The sequence below is a fragment of the Haplochromis burtoni genome, unplaced genomic scaffold (assembly GCF_018398535.1).
Source record: "Haplochromis burtoni strain Fernald_Lab_line unplaced genomic scaffold, NCSU_Asbu1 Contig_58, whole genome shotgun sequence".
In the NCBI taxonomy this organism is placed as follows: domain Eukaryota; kingdom Metazoa; phylum Chordata; class Actinopteri; order Cichliformes; family Cichlidae; genus Haplochromis; species Haplochromis burtoni.
The window spans coordinates 1946299-1970952 of record NW_024582419.1 but is presented as its reverse complement, the minus strand read 5'-3'; the positions used below and the strand labels follow the sequence as shown (position 1 = coordinate 1970952).

Below are 24654 nucleotides of genomic sequence, written 5' to 3'. Positions count from 1 at the left end.
TGTACAAAATTAACCATAGTTGTTAAAGTTTCAACAGACTGTGTGGTTCTTTTGCACTTTTCTTCCACAATGCAACTTTTAAAAAAACAAAGGCGCTTCAGAAGATTACAGAATATTTAATCTCCAGGGTTTTTTCAGTCTCACTTATTAAGGCTGGTTTTGTGAGAGAAAAGTTTGTTTTGAGACATATGGCTGCCACTAATGATCATTGTCATCATCAGTTTATCTCTAATATCTCTAACTTATTTCCTTTAATATTAAAATAATCATTAATTGTAAGCAAATACTGAGTGGTCCCACATTGGGGTATATTACACGTTCACCTAATAAGTGAAAGAGACCCAGTTTAATCCCAGGAGGAGACACAAACCTCTTTGGTGTTGTGACAAGAAGAGCATCCGGCGTAAAAAGGAGCTACCTGCTGTGGCGACCCCTAGCTTTTCAAATACATGCACATGTTGAACATTTGAAATGTCTCACAATCTGTGTATAGCAAACATGATACAATTCTTACATTTAAAAATTCTGATCAGCAAATTTTTGCTGAACTAATCAAACTAATCTACCATCAGACAGCTGCTTTTCAAACGGACTTTCTACCTTTGTTTATGTCATTACACAGTAACTATGTAACATCTTTTTTGTTCAGTTTTAATTTGACACTATTCCTGTTTCTGAAACATCTTCATTTGTTGCTTTTTTCCGCTGTTGATAAGAAGGTAATGCGGTTTTGGAGTCACATATAATTTGGTACACTTTAAAACTACCAGAGATCATTTATTAATATAAAATGATGCCATGACAGTTACACGGGGTGTTATTTATTTATCTTTTCTTTCTTCGTGAACCAGGAGTGTTCACCTTGAGTGTTCGATCACATGCTGAAGACCGCCACCCAGTGACCTCTCACACTGGAACGGCACTGGTAAAACCACCAGCTCTAAGCTTGGATATCTGATGACACTCGGGACGCTCTGCTAACCACCGATTCTCCACCCACTGAGGGCTTTTGGTGAGCGTGAGGCGAAGAGCAGGGCATCAAGTGCTTTTTCTTGTTTCTGCGACCTGTTCCCGAGCCGAGGCCAAACTGGGTGAGGAGACAAACCTTCTCCAGTCTCTCCATGTCTGCTCTTGCCATCAGTAGCTCACGTTATTGCTAATCACAGGTCTCAGAGCTACTTATAATAATGAAGATAATCCGTTACATCCTTAGAAGCAGCAATGCAATTTCTGATGTCAACTTTTTAAATATCCCTTTTTTTATTACGTATTATTGTAACAAGATTAGCGTTATCTCATTACTCACTCAGCTTAAACGAGTTAAAAACATGCACTTTGGTTGGAGTGACTGCAATAAAGCAAAGCTGGCTGTTTTGAAGTAATTAACAGCTGTGTGAGATGGTGAGAGATGTGTTGCCCCCTTATCCTGGAGCCTCAGAGGCCAGGGGAAGATTAGAGCTCTGATCTCATTCCCAGCACTTGTTTGGAGTCTGTCAGGAAGAGAAATGCCAGCATTAGAGAGGTAGCGCCACACTCCTGATATGATGAAATAAGGAGAAAAAGGGAAAGGGAAAAAGATGGAGGGATGGACAGAAAGGACCCTGCCCTTCTCTGAAGTGTCAGTAGCTTGTTTATTCTATTTTTCATCGTAGCTGCTGGGGCAAAGATTCCCATTTTTCCTTTTATTTTTTCCCCCCCACCTCCTAACAAAAACCACTGCTCTCATTTTTTATAGGTCTTGCAAACTCTCATGCCCCAGTGAAAATTACATTGTGAAACGGTAGAAATTTCAGGGCTGCCTGTGCTCTCCGCTGTCCCTCTGAGCTTTCAAACAGTCAACAGACTGTGAAGAATAAATAATAAAAAACTATTGATTATTTTGATGACTGCAAGATTCAATTAGGTATTAATTTTGCCCTCCAGTGGACCTATCAAGCAACTCAAAGGAGAGGAGCTAGGAGGTGGAGGTTGGGGGGGTGGACCCACATGCATGCAGAGTGCGGCCAAGCTCAGACAGAGGGGAAAATGTGTTTACCTCGGCGGGCCGAGAGGTGCATTGATGCGCAGTGTCCCACATTTAAGTGCTGCACAAATGAAGCCCTGATGACTAGTGACATTGTTACCGGGGATATGAGTATTGACCAGTCGGCTCACGTTTTTTTAACGACAGCCTAAACTACCCCTATTGATTAACATTTTCATAGATTATCATGTGTCATATCAAAGAGGGCAGATTCTCGTGATGAGCACATTAAAAAGGCCCCTCTGGGTAGGAATTCATTGACCACCCTAATAGACATTGTGGGGGTTGCTGATGGGTGCAGGGGGCGAGATAAGGCTCACCCTTCTTTTTCTTTTTTTCCTTTTCTGCGCCTGTATGAGCCGCATGGTCACCTGTCCTTTGCTCAGACGTATTTAGGTTGTACTCGATTCATAAATAAGAAAGAAGGCCGTAGTCCTGCTGCTCCGTGTCTGCGCCTCAGAGCCTGAGGTGGGATGAACGCTGTCTGAGGAGCTTTCCAGTGCGAAGACACAAGGAGGAAGGGACAGAGAGGAAGGGAGAGAGTGTGTGTGTGAACAAGAGAGGGAGAGAGAGGGAGGGAGGAGGTGACATCTCCAGGGTTTGTCTTAGGAAGCTACCTCAGGCTTGAACCTGTGGTGGCCATTCAAATGCAGGAAGGTTGAGGAGGCTGCTTCTGGTTCAGTAGAAAGCATGCAATAGCCAGTCCCTGTGCTGTGGTGGTTTTAGCAGGTTTTAGCTGCTGCTTTGACTCTTTTCAACATTTGGACTTTCCTTAAACACTTTTTCCCATCTTTTCTGCTGGCGCTTTGTCTTGGTAAGAGAAGTTTTTCCTTTTTAAGAAAGTTTTCCATAAAATGAAAACAAAAAACAGACTTAAATAGGCGCAAGTGCTGCTGCTAAATTATGTATTTTTAGCACACTGTGCATTTTCCTCAGTTTAGGCTAATACTTTAATCGCATCACGTTGATGCTTCTCATTCTTGTTTTGAAGTGTTGACAAAAGAAAAAGAAAAGATAATAATTGGGATAAAAATTTGGGAACATCGGCGACTTCATCTCTTGTTTAGATCAGGCCTTAAGTTCACGTTGTCCCACTCTGCTGCGCGGTGTCACCCTTAATCTCATCTGTTGTCGCAAACTATGTGAAAATTGATATAATCAGCGGTGTGTACTGTCGCTCATATGTTCCTTTTAGATGTAGAATTAGATTTATTTCATTTATTTATCAGCGCACAGTCCATGGACCTCTTTGTAGACTGCTGTCAGCTTAGTGTTTGCTGAAGATGAGGCACATGTCAGGTAGTAATGAGCCCTTGGAGATGGATGTATCACCGTTTTAGGACTGCAGGGTATAATGGCAAAGCCACGCGATCCGTAACAGTTCTTCACCAGGCAGCAGCCGGCAGTATCAGCGGGGTAGCACCAGCCTCAGATAAAAGAGAGAGCTGGAGAGGGAGGGAGCAGGAGAGAGAGGGAGAGTGATGAGTGAGCCATAGAAAGGAGAAGCTGGGTAGAGAGAGAGTGAGTAGAGGCATAGAGAAGGAGCCGGTGAGGGTGAGACCACGAAGCACATCTAACCAGGGGCATTTTCTCTTTTTTTCCCCCCCCCTCTCCTCCCTGTTTCCCACCTGGGCTTTCAGCTCCCTCCAGGATCCGATGATTACAGGGCAGCTGAGCAAGCCGCTGCTCTCCCTGCGCAGCGACATGAGCGTGGCAGAACTCCGGGCGGACGACAAAGCGGCCACCCCAGACAGCGATCTGAACGACGAGCCCCTGCTCCTGCCCTCCGAGGCCACGGACAGAGAGGGCACTCCCAACAAGCTTTACGGTAAGTCAACTTACACCTCACGTCCGTCCGTTCTCCTCCACAAAGCTGCTGGATGAGGTCTGGGTGAGAACTGGTACAAGCAGAGGGCTTCCAGTGCTGGGACAGGTGTCAGCAGCGGCAAACTAAGTGCAGCAACGAGCAAGTGCTTAGATTTGTTAATGGTTAAATTAGTGTTAATAGAATTCATTCACCTACAGACTTCAGAAAATGTGCACAAGTATTTAAGCTGCAGTATATTTTTATTTTATTGCATGTTAGTCCTGAATAAGTTATGATTGGAGGGAAAAAGTATTTAATATTGTTGTGTATTTTATGAAAGCAGCATTTCATGGGTCTCTTCTATTATAAGATCAATTAAAAAGTTGATCTCAAACTGACTAATTTTTTCCAGTTAGAATATTTTTTGCTTTCACTCCAACTTCACATCTCTGAGAGTGTCTGATAATGTAATACAGTTCATCTTTAATCTAAATGGAGAAACTCTTGATTATTTATAATTTAAACAATGATGAATTTTATGCAACTGATCCTAATTATAACATGCATTCTTCCCAAAATTATTGTATTAATTCTTAGCACATCACATATAAAATCTAGCGTCTGCATAATTGCTGAGACCTCTATTTTTTTTTAATGCTGCTTGTTTTTAGTCTAGAAGTTGGGAATTGTGTTCAAAATTAGACAATTTCTCAGTCAGCATGCTCATTATTTCTGCAGTTATCTCATTAATTGAGTGTTGAGACTGTTTGGGCTGTGTTTAGATAAGTGTGTGCTTTTTTTAAAAAAAACTCAATCACCAAGCCTCGTCATAAATCAATAAGCATAATGACAGAAATAATCATTTTAGCTAGTTTTCTAATTATAATTTGTAATGAAAAAATGAAAATTAGCTCTAAACGTTTGTTTTTCATCATTGCTTTTATTATCTGAATATTTGAAGATCTATTATTATTTTTTCTGTCACACAGAGGCACATTGAGATTACAGAATTCAATGGGAATTATGTACTTTTATCCATATTTGTGAGTTTTATCCATCTTCACATATTAAATTATTATATTATGGAGTTTATTTATTCTGCTTGATTCTTTTTTTGCAAAAGACCTTTTAAAATGTTCTAGAAAGACATCTGAAGGATTTAAAAAGCTGATTATGTCATCATCTTAGTATTTGACCTTTTTATCTTTATTTTAATATTAGTTTATTATATTCTTTCTTTTTCCTTTTTCTTGATGTGGAAGAAAGCAAGTGACAAAATTCTCCTCTAATGGCTTCAGATGTTGGCACTGAATATTTATTCAAACTTCTCCTCAGCTTTTGATGGTCTGGAAGTTAGGCTGTCTCTGTATTTGTGGAAGTGGGTTTTGTGTGTGAGTGATTTTGATATGTAATTGCTTTTTCTGGTGCAGTAAACAGTGCAACTTTTTTTAATAAGAGGCGTTAATATGTTGAATATGTGCGTCTCTATCTGAATGTGTGTGTGTGAGTGTTGGAGGGGGGTGTGGAAGAAAGTATAGCAGCATGCCTATAGAGTGATGTGGCCAAATATTTGTGAATGAAGCAAAATATGAATTTAGAGGAGGGCGAGCCAAATTTTACTCTCAGACCCAATCTGAGAGAGTTCGGTTGTCTTTTAAATCCTTATTTCAAGAATAACCCGAGGCTAGTCTTCTAAACAAGGACTGCGTTCTGCAGGATTTGTCTCAAAAGTGTTGCAATTTGGTTTAATAAGCATCAAGTTTCTCCTTTTTTCTTCCTTTCTGATCAGTTCTGAGTCCTCTCACTGCTTTTTATTTGTCTTTTTCTCTCACGTGTGTACACCAAAATATAAGCAGATGCATTGCTAGTTTTTTTTTTTTATATATTTATTTGATGCTATTAATTTGCTTTGTTAATGGAGCAAATGCTTAGAAAAACATGCATAGATCCAGTAATTCCTGGAGCACTGCTTGATGTTTGCTGACGGTCTGTCATCATCGGACATGTGTCTAGTCGGAGCCGCTCTTCTTTAACTTGTGAATTTCGAGGAGACGTTTCCTCTCTGCCCGGTGGCAGAGCCCTGGGCTGTGCCAGCAGCAGGTTGAGTTTGGGAACCGCTGCCCACACGACCTGTCAGGGAATGGCGAGGAGAAGTGGCGTAGTCATGTCCTCTGCTGTGAGGGAGAAAGTGGAAAGAGTGGGGGTGAGGGTAGGGGTGAGGGGTTGGAGAGGAAGAAGAGAATCAGCATCTTTCTTTCTTGAAACGCTTCAGGACTGAAAAGGAAAGGCATGGTGTGGTGGTAATTTATGCTCCTGCAAATGTAACTTTTTGGTATTTTTTAGTTTTTAAGTAATTCTTTTTTGGTATTTGTCATTAAGATTCATAACAACATCTCTGATGTTTCTCCCAAGTCATCTTAGTCTAACACGTGTGCCCAGAAAGGTTTAAATAAACTAGACTGTTTAACTTAATTCCTTAAAAGGTGACAAATTTGACCAATTTTGAGTGGATGAATAGTTTAAAGAGAGAAAGATCTTCACCAGTAATTAACAACTACAGCTTTTGTTGTCATTATGAGCTACATTTGCTTATACCCGTGTTTGCAGGGAACTCTCGTGGCTGCAGAGAGATTGTATTATGTATTATGATTATAAATGCTCCAACCTTGAGACAGGCCTTTAAACTCAGCCTTATATTTTCCAATGCTTTTCTTTATGTGTTTCAACTCTGTGTGGCAAGGAAGCGAGATAATGGCATACTTTCATTCCTCACATTCACAAGAAGAAAATACAACTTTGTTCTGTTTTACGCCTCTTATTTTGAAAAAATCCCTGACAGAATTGCTCCAGTTTTTTGATTGACAGACGTGCACGAATAGACGGCGCACTAATAGTTTCAAGGGAATGTAAATCATGTTGAGACTTCATTTGTTCCCCTGTAATTTAACCGAGTCTTTCGATTCATGATTCAAACAGTTTGAAATATAGTGACAGACTCCAGGTTATACAAGATGTTTTTTTTTGTTTGTTTGCTGTTTTTTGGGGGGGGTGGGGGTGGGGGGAGGACTGTTGATAGCAAACAGCTTTTGCTGAGTATCAATATTAATGAGCATCTGCACTGAGATGTGGTTACATGTGCCATTTATGTGTTTTTATATTTGTAAGGACGACAAAAAGCTAACTTTTCTTTCCCGTAGGCCTCGTGTATGACTTTTTCATTGTAGCCTTAATAGTGTTTAAAAGAGTTTGTGCCAGAAGAAGTCAGGGGGAGACAATGACAGTAGCGGTCATGTTTGTCTACAGTAAATTGTCCATCTTCTACACCCACCACATGCTTACTGCAGTTGTGAAAGGGTCGTTCTCCTCCTAAAAGCTTGCCTGTGCAAATAGTCTTCCACTTCAGGTAACAGGGGCTACGAGGCACCACAAACATCCTGCTGCCTTGTATTTATTCCAAGTAGAAGTGGACATTAGGTGGGAAAGCTGTGGTTAGTAGGGCAAGCAATCTTTTTTTTTTTCCAGAGGACGAGATGGTGTTGGATGCGTACAGTTTCTGTCTTCTCTTCTCAAGCAAATCTCCCCCTTTCAGACATCAACAGACAAGATAATAAGACACTCAGAGCACAATTCGGTATTATATTCAGCAACCAAAGGCTCATCTCTTGTCAGTTTGCATTTACTCTCCCAAGGATGTGACGCTTCTATCATCATGCTGTCAAAGAGAGCCAGGCTGGAACGACAGGAGCACTCATTTCATACACTTACTGTCTACATGAAATGGTCTGCACTTATACGGATTCTGGCAAAATGGTGGAACATTTTCACAAAGGTCACCTAGAGGCACGCCCCCCTCCCCAAAAGAACAAAACGAATCTTCATTGATTCCCAGCGCTGGAGGTCATTCGGAACAGAAAGTCCAACCCGAACGGTACGTCTGCTGTAACGCTCCAGCGTGCTGTTGGGTGTTTTCGTTCCCATCTATAATCAGATTGGACTCTGGATTACTGATGCTAATTTCATCTGGACTAAAGTCCGACCACTAGTGGACTTTTTGAAAAATGTGATTTTCGTAGAAACATTTCTATGTATATTGAGAAAGGAAAATTATAGTATACTTCAGTATACTTTAGTTAGACAGTGGCATTGTTGGATAACTAGAATCAGCAAATCTGTGATAAATCACTTGGGCTCAATTCTGTACAGTTTAACACTTATACTCAAAAACATCAACCAAAACAAAACAGTCTCAGCTAACTGAAAGAGGTCCAATCTGCTCGATTAACAACACTGGCCATCATAACTGAGGGTAACCTTCTTATGTTAAAAAAGACTTTAATAAGGTCAGTGTGAAGCAGCCTATAGTCAAGTGTTGATCCCAGCAAAGGGATGATTTAGGAATAATCCCAAACTACAGTAGGGAATTCACATCCAGCTTGGTTATGGTTGCAGCTGTTGCTGCTACTTGCAGACACAGGAAACACAGGAAGTTGTTACTTTGTCTTATAAAACATACTGAACGGTGCCATTTCTGATATGTTCACTTTTAAAGTAAAAAGGAAGAACATCGTAATTTCTCCTTGAGATGTTTTCCCATTCTAGTCGCTGAGCTGTAATTTGGACGCCTATTTCCAAAAATAACATTTACACTTTAAAAAAATGAAGCCACACTCGAAGCTTCTTTGACAGGGCGTCAAGTCAGGTAGGAGGCAAATATGAGTAAACATTTAGTAAATGCAATGAAATTAAATTAAGCATGAAAATATTTTAAAAAGGATGTTTTTCTTCCAGAACACTTTTTCTGCATTTTGTTCATTCCTCATGTTAGGAACGATAATGGGATTAATCCTGGAAACCTATTGATGACGCACTTTTCTTATATAGGTAAAATCAGACCATTAAGACAGTAATCAGAGAACCTTAAGATACAGCTTATTTACAGCATCACAGGTAAACATATCGATTTGATGTAATTTCATTTTAACTACTTTTTAAAGAATTTTAATGTATCTGTTATCTCCAAGAAACTCAAAGAAAGCATCTCACAGTTCTCTGATTCATGTTTTCCATCCAAAGAGCCCCTCAGACAAATCTAATTTGAATCAAGGAAAGAAATCATATCCAATGATTATTGATTTGTGTCATTACAGATATTGTAGTACTCCTATTTTAATCACATTTTGCAGGCCAAAGGTTTCATCAGATTTTCTCTTTAACCTTTTCATGATGTTAGCTTCACATATTTTGAGTTTGACGATATTTTGCCCCAAATTCATAATTTTACTTGATTGTTAAATGCTTGTAATTGTCACTGAAATTGAAGTTGGCATTTTGAAATGTATTTTAGGTCCTTTTGATGGAAAAGTGTTTCTCAGTGTAGTGGACATGTGAGAATATGACAATTAAAACGAATAAATAGCGAGCAGAGGTGAATCCTCTTCAAGAATTCTTAGAAAACAACCCAGAATAATGTTTTCAACTGGATTTGTAGATCGGACCTTGTTTCTCTGAATGCTTCCATACTTGGTGCTAGATATATTTTGCAGCTATGAGACAAAACAACTGTGTTGTGTAAAAAAAATCTCTTTCATGCACACATATAATCACACAAAGGGGCGTGCACAAGCGCACACCGCTCGAGGCACGGGTTCTTATTATTTTTGTGTAATCAGCTTAGCGAGCGGGATGCATGGTGTGAAAGGCAGCTTGCTGATGCAGAGAGCCTCGTAACGTTGTGTGGTGAGGTTAAGTAATAAAGTGGCGCAAACCCGCCGTTGAATGGGCCACGCTGAGTAAATAAGAGTGGATAAAGGAGGCCGACAGGGAACAAGTCTCTCCCCGGGAGGTGGATCTCATTATGGGGATTTCAGCTGTCTGCGCAAACTCTAAAACAAGCTTAATGCATGCCTGTAAAGCAGGTGTAATACATTGGCTAATGTGCCCGCAGAGCCCGTGGCTAGCGCAACACAATCAGTGCATGGCGAGGAGGACAGAGAGGGAGGATGAGCGCAAGGCGGACTTCTTGTTTTTGCTACGAGCAGCAGCAAAGGTCATCACGTTTCTGATGCTTGTTTATGCAGAAATGACTTTGAGCAAAATGTAGAACTTCAAAATATCTGCCAGTTTAATTCTCCCCCATTCTTTGTTGGCTTAAAGTTGAGAAGATTGACTAGATTACAAGATCTATAGGTGGGCATCTGGGGAGAAAATAAATTGAATTTGAGTATGCATTTATTTTAGTTATCCACGTTCTTTAAGTTGGCAAATAATTTTCAAAAAAACAAAACAAACCATGCATGTGTTGCATCCACTCCATAACCAATATCTCTAAGCCTTTCATGTAGAGCTAACAAAGAGGCATCACATCTCCTGGCACGGACACGGTTTGTGTTGTTGAGATGTAATTGAAGCTGCAAGGGTCACATTTTCGGAATAGAAATTACAGTCTTGTCTTTGACTTGTGTGGCGTGAACTAGAGATGCATCCCAGAGCCCCTGTGTCCTTCACAAGCCTTTATTATTTATAACGCTCGCTCTTTGAGCAATGACCAGTACTAATGCATAACCTTCTGTCCTTCTGGCTGATTCGCTTCCTTTGAAACCAAAGATTGAGGCAGGAGAAGTGGGTGTATGGTGGATGAGGCAGGGGTGTGGGCGGGCGAAGGGGGAGAGCTAGTATAGGGCAGTGGAGATCCAGGCTATCGAGAAGTTATTATGTTTTTTTTCCTTTATATCTGAGGATGAGGAATAACACTGTGATGCTTCTTTCCTCCAGAACAGAGTTATGGACTTCAAAGCAATACTATTTCCTGACGTCCCTCCTTCCACTATTTGTCTGCTCCACCAGAATAATGTGCTGGGAGTGGTGGGCTGGGGTGGGGTGCCTTTTAGCTGTATGATTATTTGCTTGTTTCCACCTGTACCCACTCAGCTCTGTAAATATGGCCACAACAGGGCAATACAGTAAGAACTAATACATTGGCCAGATAAACTCATTTCTAGATAAACTCCGTTTAGCTCAGGTTCAGTGGAGGTAAGATATACTTTTGTGCAGCCCGTATCACCTGATGTTATCCTGTGGTGATTGAGCCTGTGCTGCAGCGCTGCTGTGATCCATTGTTATTATACCTCTATGACAGAAGAAACGGGTGAGGAGTGGGGGAGGAGGAGAGGAGGCATTGAGGGGCAAGGGGTAGAAAGTGGGACATAGGCAGCATTAGCGCCAGATAGCCTGGGGGGCCGAGGCTGATGTGTCAGGCATGACATGTGGGTGTCTAGCCCCCCACACGTGCACACACAACTCATACACACCACGCTGGATTGGGCTCACACCCCACCGGCTACTTCTATATGTCCTGCAGTGTACCAGATGCAGGTTTAAAAAAACAAAAGCCTCCTCTTAACCCGATCGTAGTGTGAAGATACAAGTTTGAAGCTCTTTAAGTGGGATGCATCAAAGTTTTTGTTATTTACTGCCCTCAGTTTACTTTAAAGTCAAAGACAAGGCCGCAGCTAAAAGTTGTTTCCAGTTGCTAATTTATTGGTGTAAAATCATCAGCGAATAGTAAAAAAGGAGTCATCACAGAAATTAAGGTTTAAATGTCTTGTTTTGTTCAACCAGTGACTTAAAATCCAGATTTATTCGTTTCACATGATAAAAAGACAAAGAGAAGCTGAAATAGTTCGCAATCAACAGCTCAAGTCTCTATTTATTTATTGCAATTTTTTTGCTTTAAAATGTTTTTAGCTTCACTTTAAGAGCTGTAGGTTTACTATGTGGGTTTGTCTATAAAAACAAAGTAGAGTGGTATGATACTGAGTGCAAGGAAGGCCTTTTTTCATCACTGGCTTGCAGGCTGCAGGCGGGAGAATCCTATTTACAGCAAATATCATTTAAGTAATTTAAGAGGAGGAGCAATAGTGAAGCAGGCATCTCCTAAAAGGCTTACAGCTCTCTAAGACTAGTCTTCATCGCAGCGTCCCTCCTTTACTGATGGCCTTAAAAGGATGAAGAATAATTTAGATTGTTATTTGCCTCTTTCAACCCTGAGCTAATCAGGTTGACATTGCTTTGGGAATGAGGAGGACGCTCCATAACAGATGTGCTCATGTGCAAAGTGTCCCAAGTCCCCTGTGAGGATGCAACACAAAAGCCCTCTTTTCCCCTTCTTTTTCTTCTCCTCCTCCTCCTCCTCTTCCCTTCTCCTGCTTCCTCTCGTCATCACACCATCTCTCCTTCTTGACCTTTGAAATGGGCATTGCCTCTTCTCACCAATTTACCTCCCTCTGGTCCCTCTTGTGCTTGTGCCGCTTCCATCCCCACTCCAGCATCAAGGGAGAGACAGGTAAGAGCCGAAGCAGAGCACTCTCATGTCAGAGAGCCTTTTGGTGAAGACCTGTGGCCATGAGTGAGAGCGTAAGTGTTGGCGCACATGACCCTCGCTGCTTTAAGCATTGTTTACATGCATATTCCTCACCCGTTCATCACAAACTGCAGGCTTTCTTCTACAAACTGAAGTGCACTGTTTTCTGTTGTTTTCATACATAACCTGTCGCCTTCGTTTTTCATCCACTTCCTCTTTGTCTGTCCTTTGAGATCTTCCTCATCTGCTTCTGGCTTAAACATGGCCTCAGAACAAGTCGCAGAACTGCTGAGGTGTAAAATCCTTTCTGTTTGGCACCACCTCCGACGTAATTCCCTAACTCCATAATTCCACTTTGTGCCAGAATAACGAATGAGGTAGATTTTTTTTCTCCCCTGTAAGGTCTCCGCCCTTGCGCGATGAGGAATCAGGCTTTAATGCGGGAGGCCCGGAGAGATTGCCGTGGCCTCTTCTCCCTCTTGCCCCTCGCTGTGCTCTTAATTAAGGAAATGACAGCTCTCCTAGCGGCAGCAGTAGCCATAATGTAGCTAATAGTGTTACCGGCAGACACTCAAAAGTCAGTCCCTGGTGATTTTCTATCCCCAGAAACACTATTGACCTATCCCTTGCAGCTTCTCCACCCCAGCCTCTAAACAGAGTATTACTTCCCTGCAGGTCCAGAGGGAGCCATCTGACTAAGAGCACCTGGAGTTATTGGCAGAAGATTATGCCCTGTGTTATTGTTGAGGGCTTTGGTGGGAGTAATGAAACACTGAGCTAAATCACTGGTGATTTTGGCTCTCTTGCATTCTACAAGGAGTTAAGTAAATCACTATAAAGCTCGCACTGCATATTACAGGCTGCTCTCTTCTATAAAGCACTGTGCCTTGGGTGTAACATTACTTTTTAGACTTTATTCCACGCTGCTTGAGATAGAAAAATGAAAGTGAAATGGTCTGTCTCTCTCGGCTCTCAGCGCAATGCCACATCAACTTTCCAAGTGGTATTAACAAAATCAATGGTCAAACAATCTGGGACAATTGGTTGTGTATTGATGGAATTAAACCTTGTGTATGATGTGGCTTGTTGTCTATTCGCGCTCATCCTTTACGCTCCGACAGCCCGCATATCCCCGTCCAACATAAATGCTCCAAGTCAGCAGCGCAACACACTTTTGATGATGAAAACCGTATTATAGTGTCGCGTGTTGTCGCAGCGCCGCAGCAGCTCCGCTCAGCAAACAATTAAGGACGTAATTAACTTTTAATCTTCACTCTTTATTTTTTTTTGTTTTTTTAAAATGTGAAATTATTTTCCATGGATTAGATTTCAGTGGAAAAATGATTGACAACATCTTAATAGCAAACACACGCACTCAGCCAGACATTTTCAAAAGGACCATTATAAAAATGGGGGCCGGCTATTCATTCTGAAGAGCCTGAATCGTTACCGGGCCTCTCGTACATTTGACAACTTACATAATGCATTTCCACTAAAATAGCTTAAGTGTTAAAGCTTCTTTTATGGGCAAAAATTGATTCATAAATGCACTGAGGCGAAAGCTAACGTGAACACAAAGCTTTCAATAACACCCACTTTATACAGACTGTCAATGTGTGAAGCGGTTGCATTAGACAAGGTGGCGTGCTGATTGCTTTATGAAATCCAGGCTAATTGTTTTGTGGTGCAGTCCTTGGGGCTCGCTGCATTAAGACAGGCCGAATGAAGTCAAATAAATATAGCTCTTTGCCCCCCCGCCACCCTCCCTCCCTCAGCACCCACGTAGCCCTGAGAGGCCTTCTGCCTTGTGTGGCATTGAAAGTCACTCTCCAGTGGCCACTTTGGTGATCAATGAGAGAGAATTTATATAGTGGTGGATATTGGCAATATTTCCATGGCATAACTCACATCCAGCTGCACTCAGTGCTCTGTAAGAAACATAATTATTCCGCTTACATTTTTTTAAAAGAGCGAATTTGCTCTGATGTTCCCGTCATGTCACCGTCAGAAAGAGTTTGAATTTAATAAAGACTGCTTCGTGTAAGCAGTCAAGGCCACGAAGCCATGCATGTATGTACATTTGTGGGCTAAAGGGTGCTTTTGTTCCTCCAGATGAAGCTGTATTTTAAAGGCACTTTGCGCAGTTACAACGGCAATTAAAGCTGCTTAGGAATTCATAAAGTAAAAAAGGAGATGTACCCTGAATGTCCTAGATAAATGTAAAGCTATGCTGAATGCACGACGCTTGTTCTTTCATCCGTTTGGCCTCTTCTTTCATCTCTCCTCACATCAATACATCCATTCATTCCATTTTATCCATTGTGTGACCTGTGTATAATCACGGCATCAAAGGCGTTTCTTTTCAGTAAAGGTTTGATCGAGATATACTCTATTTTTCCTCTTCTGTATGCAGCATTAGTCTCCATCTGGAAATACATTTAAGAATCATTCACGTTGGACAAGAAGATTTTTTTTATTTATTTATTTTAGGGAAAGAAAAGCCAAACGTGTACGTGAGATTTTAGTAATAAAGAAGAATTGAAGATTGACTCCCCGGGTATTTCTTCTGTCAGCTATTTAATTTAGTTAAAGAAATTACACAAATCCTTTGGGGGGAGATGTGCATGTGTATTTATTTATTATCGATTTCTTCCCCAGCGATAAACATGTTAACGTTACAGATATTTGCAAGGGGGATGAAGCTTTCTAAGTTATTGTGAAATGATGCAATGAAAGGCATCAACGAATCGTTATTCATTAAGTCTCCCGCACTGTTTATCAGATAGAATCTATTATTCACAACCAGTATCTTAACTACAGTCATCAGCCCCACTCTCTGGAGCTTATAGGTGATTTTATAAAGTGTTGTTCTTTCATTATTAGATGAATATCCTCATTTTGCTAATTGACTTTGTTATGATGGTAATTGGATAATTCACTGGCGGAGAAGTTGCTCAGTAGCACTACTGGGTGTGTTATTGTTATCACAGCGTGGCAGCTGCATTTAGAGAATTGCTTTGAGATGCTTGGAAAGTTTGAGTTGCAGTAAATGAAAATAAGGCCGTTTCAAGTCTAGAGGAAGGAAAATTGCTTTCATTTGATAAGGTTCAAACTGAGAATTAACTGCTTGGAGACAATACGGCTAATGACATCCAGTGCAACAATTTATGGTCCTGTAATATTTATTCTCTGCTTTTCCAAATAAATAACAGCAGATTATGACGGCTTTTGTAGTATCTCTGCTTTTTATTGACTGTAATACAGCCACAAAGTATTTCCTGTATGTTCAGACTGATCTTAATTCCAGATACTGAGTGCACAGGGTGGGGCCGGGCACGGCATGATCTGTAATGGGTGAAATAATTGGTGAAAAGAGACTGGCTTGTCAAAAAAGCCACTGCGTCGCGAGGTTGATAAGCGAGAGGATGTGGACCTTTATCGGGAAGCAGGGCCAGCCAGCCAGAGGTAGAAACCAGCTAGAAAAGCAGGCTCCCCCTTGGGCTTTCACATCAACCATCAAATGCTTGAGGTTCATTTGTTGGGTCATGCCATTCACCAATTATTTGGATTTTATGCAAAGATGAAATGATTTTAGTTGGCGGAGGAGAGTTTTAAAATGTACTGCATAAATATACTTGACAGGCAATAAGATCTTGCTGGCAAGGCTATTGAATAGTGCGTTTTGTATGAGGCTTTTATAAAAGTACTAGAAACCACTGCATGCCCAGTATATTTAACAAAAAACGAAAGGCCGTGAATAAAAAGACACAATGCATCAGGGATGTATTCTTTATTTAAAAGCTGTGATATTCCATTGAAGAAAATCAATTTTTTGAGTGGAAATGTGATTAATTTTTTTTTTTTCAATTCATTGCCGACATTGTGCAGTTTAGCAAGGTTTTGTGGCCTTCAAAACCATTTCCACATGATTGGTTTGATTTCATCTACCATTATATTCAGGGGAAGACTTGTTTTATGAGGAATAAAGTGCATTTAAAGAGATGTGTTAACTTTTTGGGAGGCCTTTTGTATCTTACATTCAAAACATGGTCGGGTTTATTAAATTCCACATGACATGTAACCTCTTTTTGTGTACATCTGCGTTTTTGAAATAAGTAAGTCAGTTTTATTGTGCCTGTAAATTTACTTGGTAACTATGAGTAATAGAAGTATGAAAACCTTTCGATTTTAAAGCTCATCAAAAAAACAGGAACATTTTAGTCTATTGAGAGTCTACAAAAAAAGTCTTTTTCTTTCTTTCCACCACAGGTTGTCCAGTCCAGTAGCATTGCAACATATTCAACACATAGTTCAGCTTTCAGATGTTGGTTAAATTATGCAGACACACAGCTCTTAAGTCTGTTTAAGGATCAGCAGAATAGCAAGACTCATTCAGTTTTCTCATAACAAACAACAGCTGCTAGCAGGGCAATATCAGAATATCAGATTTTCTCTTGTAGCCAAAAGACTGCATGAAAACAACATGTTCCTCAGATGAGTCACCTTTAATGTTGTTTATTGTCTATTTGCTTTCATTTCTGCAAGTGATTCACACTCATAATACGAGTGTAGGGAGAGATTCTGTGAGTATAACAGTGCATAAGAGCAATAATCATCATAACTGTATTGTTAACATCAAATCACCATTTAATTTTCTAATATCATGGTTATTGTCACTTCTGGTATAACGCAAGCCCGCTGACTGATGCCTGTCCAGAGAAATATGACACATTTGTGGACAAATTGACAAAGTGTCTACGACCCTCAAAGTTAAACGGTCTCTTTTGGGGTGGAGATACAAGATTTATATTGTCTAGCCAATAAAAAGAGGCAAAACTGGAAGTGACAGATTTTAAAATGTTTAGATTTTCTTTGGGAGAGGATTAGATGCTCAGGTTAAGTGTTTTGGAGACAAAGTTAGAGACAGAGGATTCATGGATGTAGGGAAGGAGTGCATGCAGAGAGTTGATGTGACCGAAGGCGATCCTTGGGATATAGAGAGATATGGAGGCAAAGGGAAAGGGAGCAGCCAAATGAAGAAGAAGATCCAATGAGATGTCAAGATGAAGAAAAATATCATTTTCACAGGAAACATGAAGCAGGTGGTCAATGTTTGGATTGCGGGGCTCTAAATGACCTTCAAACCAGCCAGCTAGCAAAACCTGGTTGCTTTGGAAGCATGGTAGCTGTCTCTCATGGTACCATGGCTGCTGGCTAGGTCCAGGATTTGTTCAAAAAACAGCAGTTTACCCGCAACATCCTGAGTGCAAATGAAATATATAAAATCAAAAGTTTATTTATTCAAAAGATTATTCTTTAAGAAAAATATACTTCCATATACTTCCAGATTCCATATTTTTGGCATAAATATGTTTTTGAGTGTAGAAAAATAAAGTACTGCTTATACAAAGTAAATATTTTCTTCATGCTCAGCATATAATTGTAAGCACAAGACTGGATTTTATTATGAATTAGCCACAAAGCTTAAAATGCATAGCGTTAGCGAGCACTTACACCTAAGTTCATCCAAAAAGAAAACATCAAACATAACATCAACATTATGTTTTTTTGTATTTCTCCACTGTGGACAATGTGAAATATTGCAGGAAGTGACACAGCCGCAGTGCAACAAAGGGCAATTATTGCCAGACGTCTTTATTTTAAAAAAAATGACACCGTCTTTGACATAATGTGACATATTTGTGACTAAAAATAAGCAGCTGTCAGTTCACAGTGAAGCTTTTTCAGGCCTTTATTTAGAAAAATCAGACTTGAAAAGAAGTGAGCCATTTCGCCTCATTGAGATAGGGTGGGTACAGTTGTTCAGATCTAATGAGAAACCTAAGCAGACATCAGTTTTGAATCAAATATTGCTGAACCCTAACTGATGCATGATAGCATGAGGCATCTAGTTTGTCCCAAAGGTGTCTGCTTCAACTCAAAAAGATGAGCAGAAAAAAATAAATGAATACAGAAATCTCTCAGGTGAAATCCGCAGAGCTGATTTAACTTTGGCAGAAAAAGGAAGTTCTCACATACACTCCAACTCTTAGTAAGTTGCAAAATAAGAAAATTCATGACATGGTTTTCATGACCTGTAGACTAACTACATTTATAAGGCACTTTTAATTTTAAAAAATCATGTATTAATTATCTGCACACATGGTACTCAGAGGAAGCGCGCACATTTCCCATAGTTTTTAGAAATTACTAAACTAAACTTTGTAAAAAGAGACAAAAAAAATGTCCTTTACATAAAAATCAATCAGAGCTGAAAAGGAATGGACATGATGTCACGCTGATGACATTTTTTTTCCTCAAATTATTATACAATGTAAAAAAGAAAAAGAAAAATCCTCTAAGAAACCATCACTTGATACAGATGTCTCCAAATAGAACTCGCAAATACCTCGGATAAGAGCTTGAAGGTCAATCAGAGGCAGCTTTGTTCACTCAGGTTAAGGTTAATATTATAAAACGTGCCATCAATAAGATTAATCTATGAGTAGAAATCTACTGTATTGACAGGAAGACTGTAAGAAAGTGAGGGACCTTGTTTGTAATAGTTTTGCAAGATTACATTTCTGCAGCGCTACACGTTCACTTTAACCAACTTATTCAAAACACATTAATCCTCTGAACCATGAAACTGCTTCTTTTCAACTCTCATATTTGAAGTCTTCTCATGAAAATCAATAGAAGGTTACTGTGTGTGTTGGGCCTTGTTTATCAGGTGTTTGTCAGCTTCTTTGATGTTGTTTTTAAGATCGTGTAATTGTAAAATCCGCACTTCTTGCTGCACTTTATCCTGATTTTTACTGCAGAGTCTTTCGTTTGTTTGTTTTTTTCTTTTTAAATCGCCAGAGTCGGATAGTAAATATTTAGGATCATTTAAGATTTTTCAAGAAGTGCTCTTAAGTCTTTGTGTCAATAATAAGGCATCATATGATCTCCATATCATCAGGGTCAAAGGGTGAGGGTCAAATCAGCCTTTTGGACCTTTTAGAGCAGTCCACACTCAGAGGACTGCTGGGAGATTCTCTCAGATAGGGATTGCTTTGATAACCAATCATCGGTGCCCTTTATTTTCCCTGCAGCCATCAGCAAGCTTATTATCATGTCCCTGTCTGCTCCGCTCCACTCTGCCCTCATAGCAAACAGGTCTAATTGTGTCTCATAGCTGCAGGCCCAGAGCAGGGGGGTGGTGGTGGGTTTAGATGAGTGATACTCAGTGATGTAAATGGCTGAATAATGTGGCCCCTGCATTTGTGGTGGAGCTCTATCTCTCAGCGGTAATCTAGGCCATCGGGGACCCGCCAGTATGCATCATCCCCCATCAATGAGCCTCTCCGCTGGTTGGTAATTTATTCAGTGCTACAGCGGTTATTGATAAAGCACTTAAATACAAATTCCACCCCCCCTCTTTCCCCAGCTGCCCTCTTCTGTTCTGTACGAGACTCTATGTTGTAACATCGCAGTGCGCCGTGTGCTGTGCATTTATCTACTTATCCAGCCTGCCTCTATCTCAGGTGGATTTCATTTTTGTTCGTTTGTTTTGTTCCCTTTTTCTTTGGACTCTGCTACATGGCTCTCTCTGCCTGTTGCTCTTTCAGGAGCTCGTGACGGATCGGTTCAATCTGACGCCAGCAGCAGTCCCTCCGAGCAGAGTCAGCTGGGCCAGACTCACCCAGCATACCCAATGGGTCCACAGGTGAGTGAGAAGATACACAAAAATCTGAACACAGGCTTGATGAAAACCTTTATTATCTTAAAAGTTAAAGACATTTACACAATGCAAGCTGGGATACTCAGCTAAAAAAGTTGGATTTCTCATAAAGCTGACAGACTGTAGGTAGGATTTAATTAAAGGAAAACTAATAAGATATTAGACAAATAAAAGTAAAGGCATTTGCACTTTTCTGGCATTTGGTGAAGTAGTATCAGGAAATACGCTGACAAAAATAAAGGTAAACGAGGCTCTTCAAATGCACAAAGAACATATAACCCCCCCGAGAACCTTCCTTCAAATGTTAATTGTTCTTGAAATCATCCAGTTTAATTAAATAATCCAGACACAATGCCTTAAAAAAAGAGAGATCTTTAGTTATTGTTTGCTAAGAATTAAACGCTCAAATGTCTCCCCCATCTTGACTGTTTCATTAGTTTTCACTGACTGACTGCACTTTAATTAAATATTATAAAGAAGTAGGCATGAAGCATATGTATGGTACCTTCGATAACTTACAGAAGTACAGAAAAAAACCTCCCCATTTCTTCTAGTTAGATGCTGAAGGCTTTATTTTTGCTGTATTTACAATTGCGGTGCCAAATTTCCAACCAGTTCTATACATTTCCACTCATTTTTTTTGCCGCTGGTGCTGATGATGTCAGAGGCTGTAGGAGGAGCTCCTGCAAGAAATTCATTAACAGTTTGAAAGATGAAGCCTAAAACTTCTGCTACATAATGCTGTGTACTGTACAGTTCTCAAGCCTGTTCTCAAAAGGAACCAGCTCAGTGGATAAGAGATAACTCTACGTCCTTGACAGCTTTAATTAGACTCAGAGTCTCTAAAAATGATCCTTTTTTAAATTAATTGATCTATTTTCTTTGTATTTTTAGTAAGCGGGACAATTTCCGTGGCCAATAATGTCTTTCTATCTATTTTATAAGGCACGCTTTTATTTTCTTAAGTATACCAACTTTCATCAGAGTCACGGGTCTTATGTGTACTCGGATTACACACCCAGATTGAGATTGAGTCTTAGACTACATTCACACTGCAGGTCTTAATGCTCAATTCCGATTTTTTGATCAAATCCGATTTTTTTGTCTGCGTGTTCACACTACAAATAAAATGCGACAGCAAACGCGCTCTAGTGTGAACGCTCAAAGCGGCCCGCATGCGCAGAAGAAGACGTCACACACAATGCGCTCTGTACACCCAGAGCAAACAGTATTGTTTGACTGATGGGCCTTAATATAAAGACTTCAGACTTCACGTTCCCCAATTTTTGCTTTAAGTTATTTTGTTATCTACATAATAATGTAGATAACCTAATAATGATCCTTATTGCTGTTTTAGAGAGGAGCGGTGCTTCAAAGGATAGTTGCAGATTTCTGTAAAAGTCTGCAGATTATGCAGTACAAATAAAATGTTAACGTTTCTCCAACATTGTCTTCCCAACAGTTTCACCGGATGGCCAGGAAGCGTTCGCGATGTCTTCTAGGGCGCTTCTCCGGCACTGATAATTGACGTCTGTCTTGTGTCAGTGACGTAAAAGACGGATTTAATGCGATTTGACCGTTCACACAGCAGTCGCTTTCTGAAACATCGGATATGTATCGGATTCAGTACCACATACGAAAGAGACCCAGATTGGATTTGAAAATATCGGATTTGTGCCGTTCACACTGTCATAGCATGATCGGATATGGGTCGCATAGGGTCAAAAAAATCGGATTTGATGCGCTTTCGCCTGCAGTGTGAACGTAGCCTTATTATCTCAGTGCACGTGGTGACTGAAAAACGCCTGAGCTGAATCCTCTGAATTCTTTTCAGCAAAATTGTGAAATTGTGAAGTATTTAATCAGCACACATCATCTTCAAATGTTATTGAGTTGTGGCACTAATGAGCTGACAATACAGGGCCTGTCAAAACAACGTTGGGAGCAAAGAGCCTGAGCCTGCAGCCTTGTTAATAGCTCAATCAGGCATTGTCCTATTTGATTGGATTTATTGGCCTGGTGGCTCTGCGATGTTTAATGAACATCTATCTCATTAGCGTTGCTCAATGTCACCGCTCAACACACATGCACACTCGCAGAGTGTCAGGTTTCCTCCACCCGCTTTAATAAGGCCATTCTCCCTGCACTCAGTGTTAGTCAATGACAGTCAGTCCTCATCAGGAGAGACAAAAGAGGAAACATGAGACGTTGGGAGAGCAATTCAGGTCTGTTGGGAAGGTTTGCAGGGTGAGGAATCTCGAGTGAAAGAGTCAGTCTGCGTAAGTGGCGATAAAAAATGTCCTTAATTAAAAGCGCTGTTCTGATAACATACCCTCCCTGGTCAAATCTGCTGTTTTACTATTAGATAAGAAATAAACAGAAGAATAAACAGGGGAAAGAAAGCTTCTCAAGCAGGCAGCAGTTACAGTCTGAGCCTCAGCAGGCGGCTCTCAACAGTCACCATCTAATATATTAATGCTGTCAGTACAGTCTCTGTGAAGCTAACACTTTTCAGAAACAAAGGCGCTCCGCATGCCATACCCAATTCTCTTGTTCCAGGATCAATATGTTTTGATAGATTCTCGCTCCAGAGCCGGATATTGTTCGAACAACCATTATCCGATGGTAGTTTACCCAACATGAATCTACCTTCCTTCTGTTTCCCACTCGCAGTTAGGATGACAAAAGTCTGCTATCTGGGTGATTATGGGCAATTTCTCAGTGCCAGAGCTGCCAAGCAGATAGAAGGGCCTATTCTCCCCTGATGGGCAGAGAGGCTGGGTACCACATCGAGTCCTGAGTGGGGCTGCTTCCCCTTCCAGAGCCGAACACACACACCCAGTCCGTGCGCCTGTGCGGCCCCTGGGAGACCACTTCTCAACACTCAGCTGTCAGGTCTGCCAAGCACTGTACAGCAGCTTTCCAGCAGCACCTATGGAGAGGACGAGTGAGAGGATCAGGTGAAAAGGCAGAGGGTGAACTGCCTGTAAAATCCGGATAAGCGACGCAGGGGATTCGCTGGCTGCAAAGCTGAGCTAATTATGTTCTCGCTAACTTCTTTCTCATCTCAGATTTTGACACGCACATATGCAGCCCTCGCACGGCAGATGAAGATCATAATCAGGCTTAAACTGGCGCAACAAACAGCCTAAACACCCAGAGCTCACTCGAGCTTTAAAGAATCTCCACAGTGCTTTCTCTTCAGCGCTGCCTCTGTGCCTAACAGCTGTCTGCTTCTCCAGAGCTGCCAGTAATGATAAATAAATCAGGGCTACATCTGATAATTGCAGAATTGTCTTTTAATGTTATTCCCTTCCATGTGAGGCTGTCTTTACTGTCAAGCCTGGCAATCTCATTTTGTTTGATTCAGAGATGAAATGTTCAAAGAGCGTCTTTGATTATGCGCCGCTTCGATTTGAGATTAAATTGAGTTAAAAAACTGAGATTAAACACGTGTCACTTGCAGCTAACAAACGCGTCGCCTTTGTTAGTGTCCTTTGAGGATTCTTTGAGCTCCCGAATTATTAATTCATTTTTTAAAGTTAATGGCAAATGTCATTTCGAATGCTGTCAGAAGCGTCAGTTTGTCATATGCTATGCACTGTTGCTGCGTATCAAAGCAAATGTTGAGAAAGAGGAATCCTTTACAGCGTGCGTGTGAAAACTCCTGCCAGCAGCGTTCACCTCTACAAGCTTTTCTCTTTTTTTTTATCCTTTTAACGGCTCAGAAACACAAACTGGTGTTCATTTGTCTCTTAGTGCGGATATTTTAGCCATGCTTTTTGGCTTTAAACCAACGTGACCTTGTACCTCTTAAACTGCGATCACATGTACGTCGGAGTGGGAGCGGGCGTTATGCACCACACAAGGTTATCACAGTGACACGCCTGTCACCTATGAGCACCAGGCTCGAGAGCAGGGTGGGCCCGCTTCACACCAGTCAGCTCGTTCTGCATCCTGTGCAAGCTGCAGACACACCATGCAAAACACAAGCAGATAGCTGACAATTGGAGTTAAAGCTTTGTGAACTTAAAGTCGCACCACAGCGCGCCCAGACTCACCTACTAATGTCCAAAGCAGCCTGCTTTGTTGGGGACACAACACAAAGTGACAACGCGCTTTTATTATTTGACTCCCAAACAACTCAAATTCCACGTTTAAATGTTCTCGGTCCAATTTTAATCAATGATTAATGACAATAAATGCAAATTAATGTGTAATTTTGTGTGTATTTGTAGAGCCATGGCACAATCCTTCCTACTTTGGGCTCAAAACTCTCAACGATAAATGTGTAGGTGTATTTTTCCCAGCCCCACTTCCTCGGAAAATACATGAAGAGAGCTTCAAGTGTGCAAAATATCTCAGAGCGATACTTGTGATAACTTATCTTTTCTTCTATGGGTATGACTGCAGCGATTCCACTTTAACTAATATGAATGAATGGATACATGAAGAGACGAGAGTGATGTGTTATATCACTCATCAAAAGGGCAAAGTACTGCTACGTTATAAAAAAAAAAGACTGTGTATTTCAAGCACATTATTCCGTGGTACCAGGGATTTGTTCAGTGGGATGAAACATGAATCACTGCATTTCTGTGAAAGGAAAAAAATCACAGCTCTTTCACAAAGATGGGGTTTGATTTCTGTCAGTACCAACAGCAGTGTGTTTTGACTGTCAGTCTGTGACACAGCAAAGCAGCACAGCTTTCAGCTGCAAAACAGCTGCATTCATCAGA

General features: G+C 40.7%; 1 protein-coding gene across 3 annotated transcripts in view; it reads left to right on the top strand.

Annotated features, from left to right (window-relative positions):
• Positions 1-24654, top strand: part of pou6f2 (POU class 6 homeobox 2) — a 78166-nt gene that overhangs the window by 3871 nt on the left and 49641 nt on the right. For 2 of the 3 annotated variants that reach the window (XM_014333649.2, XM_014333645.2), the window contains exons 3-4: positions 3664-3851; positions 19803-19900. In XM_014333649.2, the coding sequence (XP_014189135.1) occupies positions 3664-3851; positions 19803-19900 (286 nt within the window). Of the gene's footprint in view, positions 1-2612; positions 2838-3663; positions 3852-19802; positions 19901-24654 lie in introns of those variants that run through there. The other variant, XM_014333648.2, reaches the window with a different exon arrangement.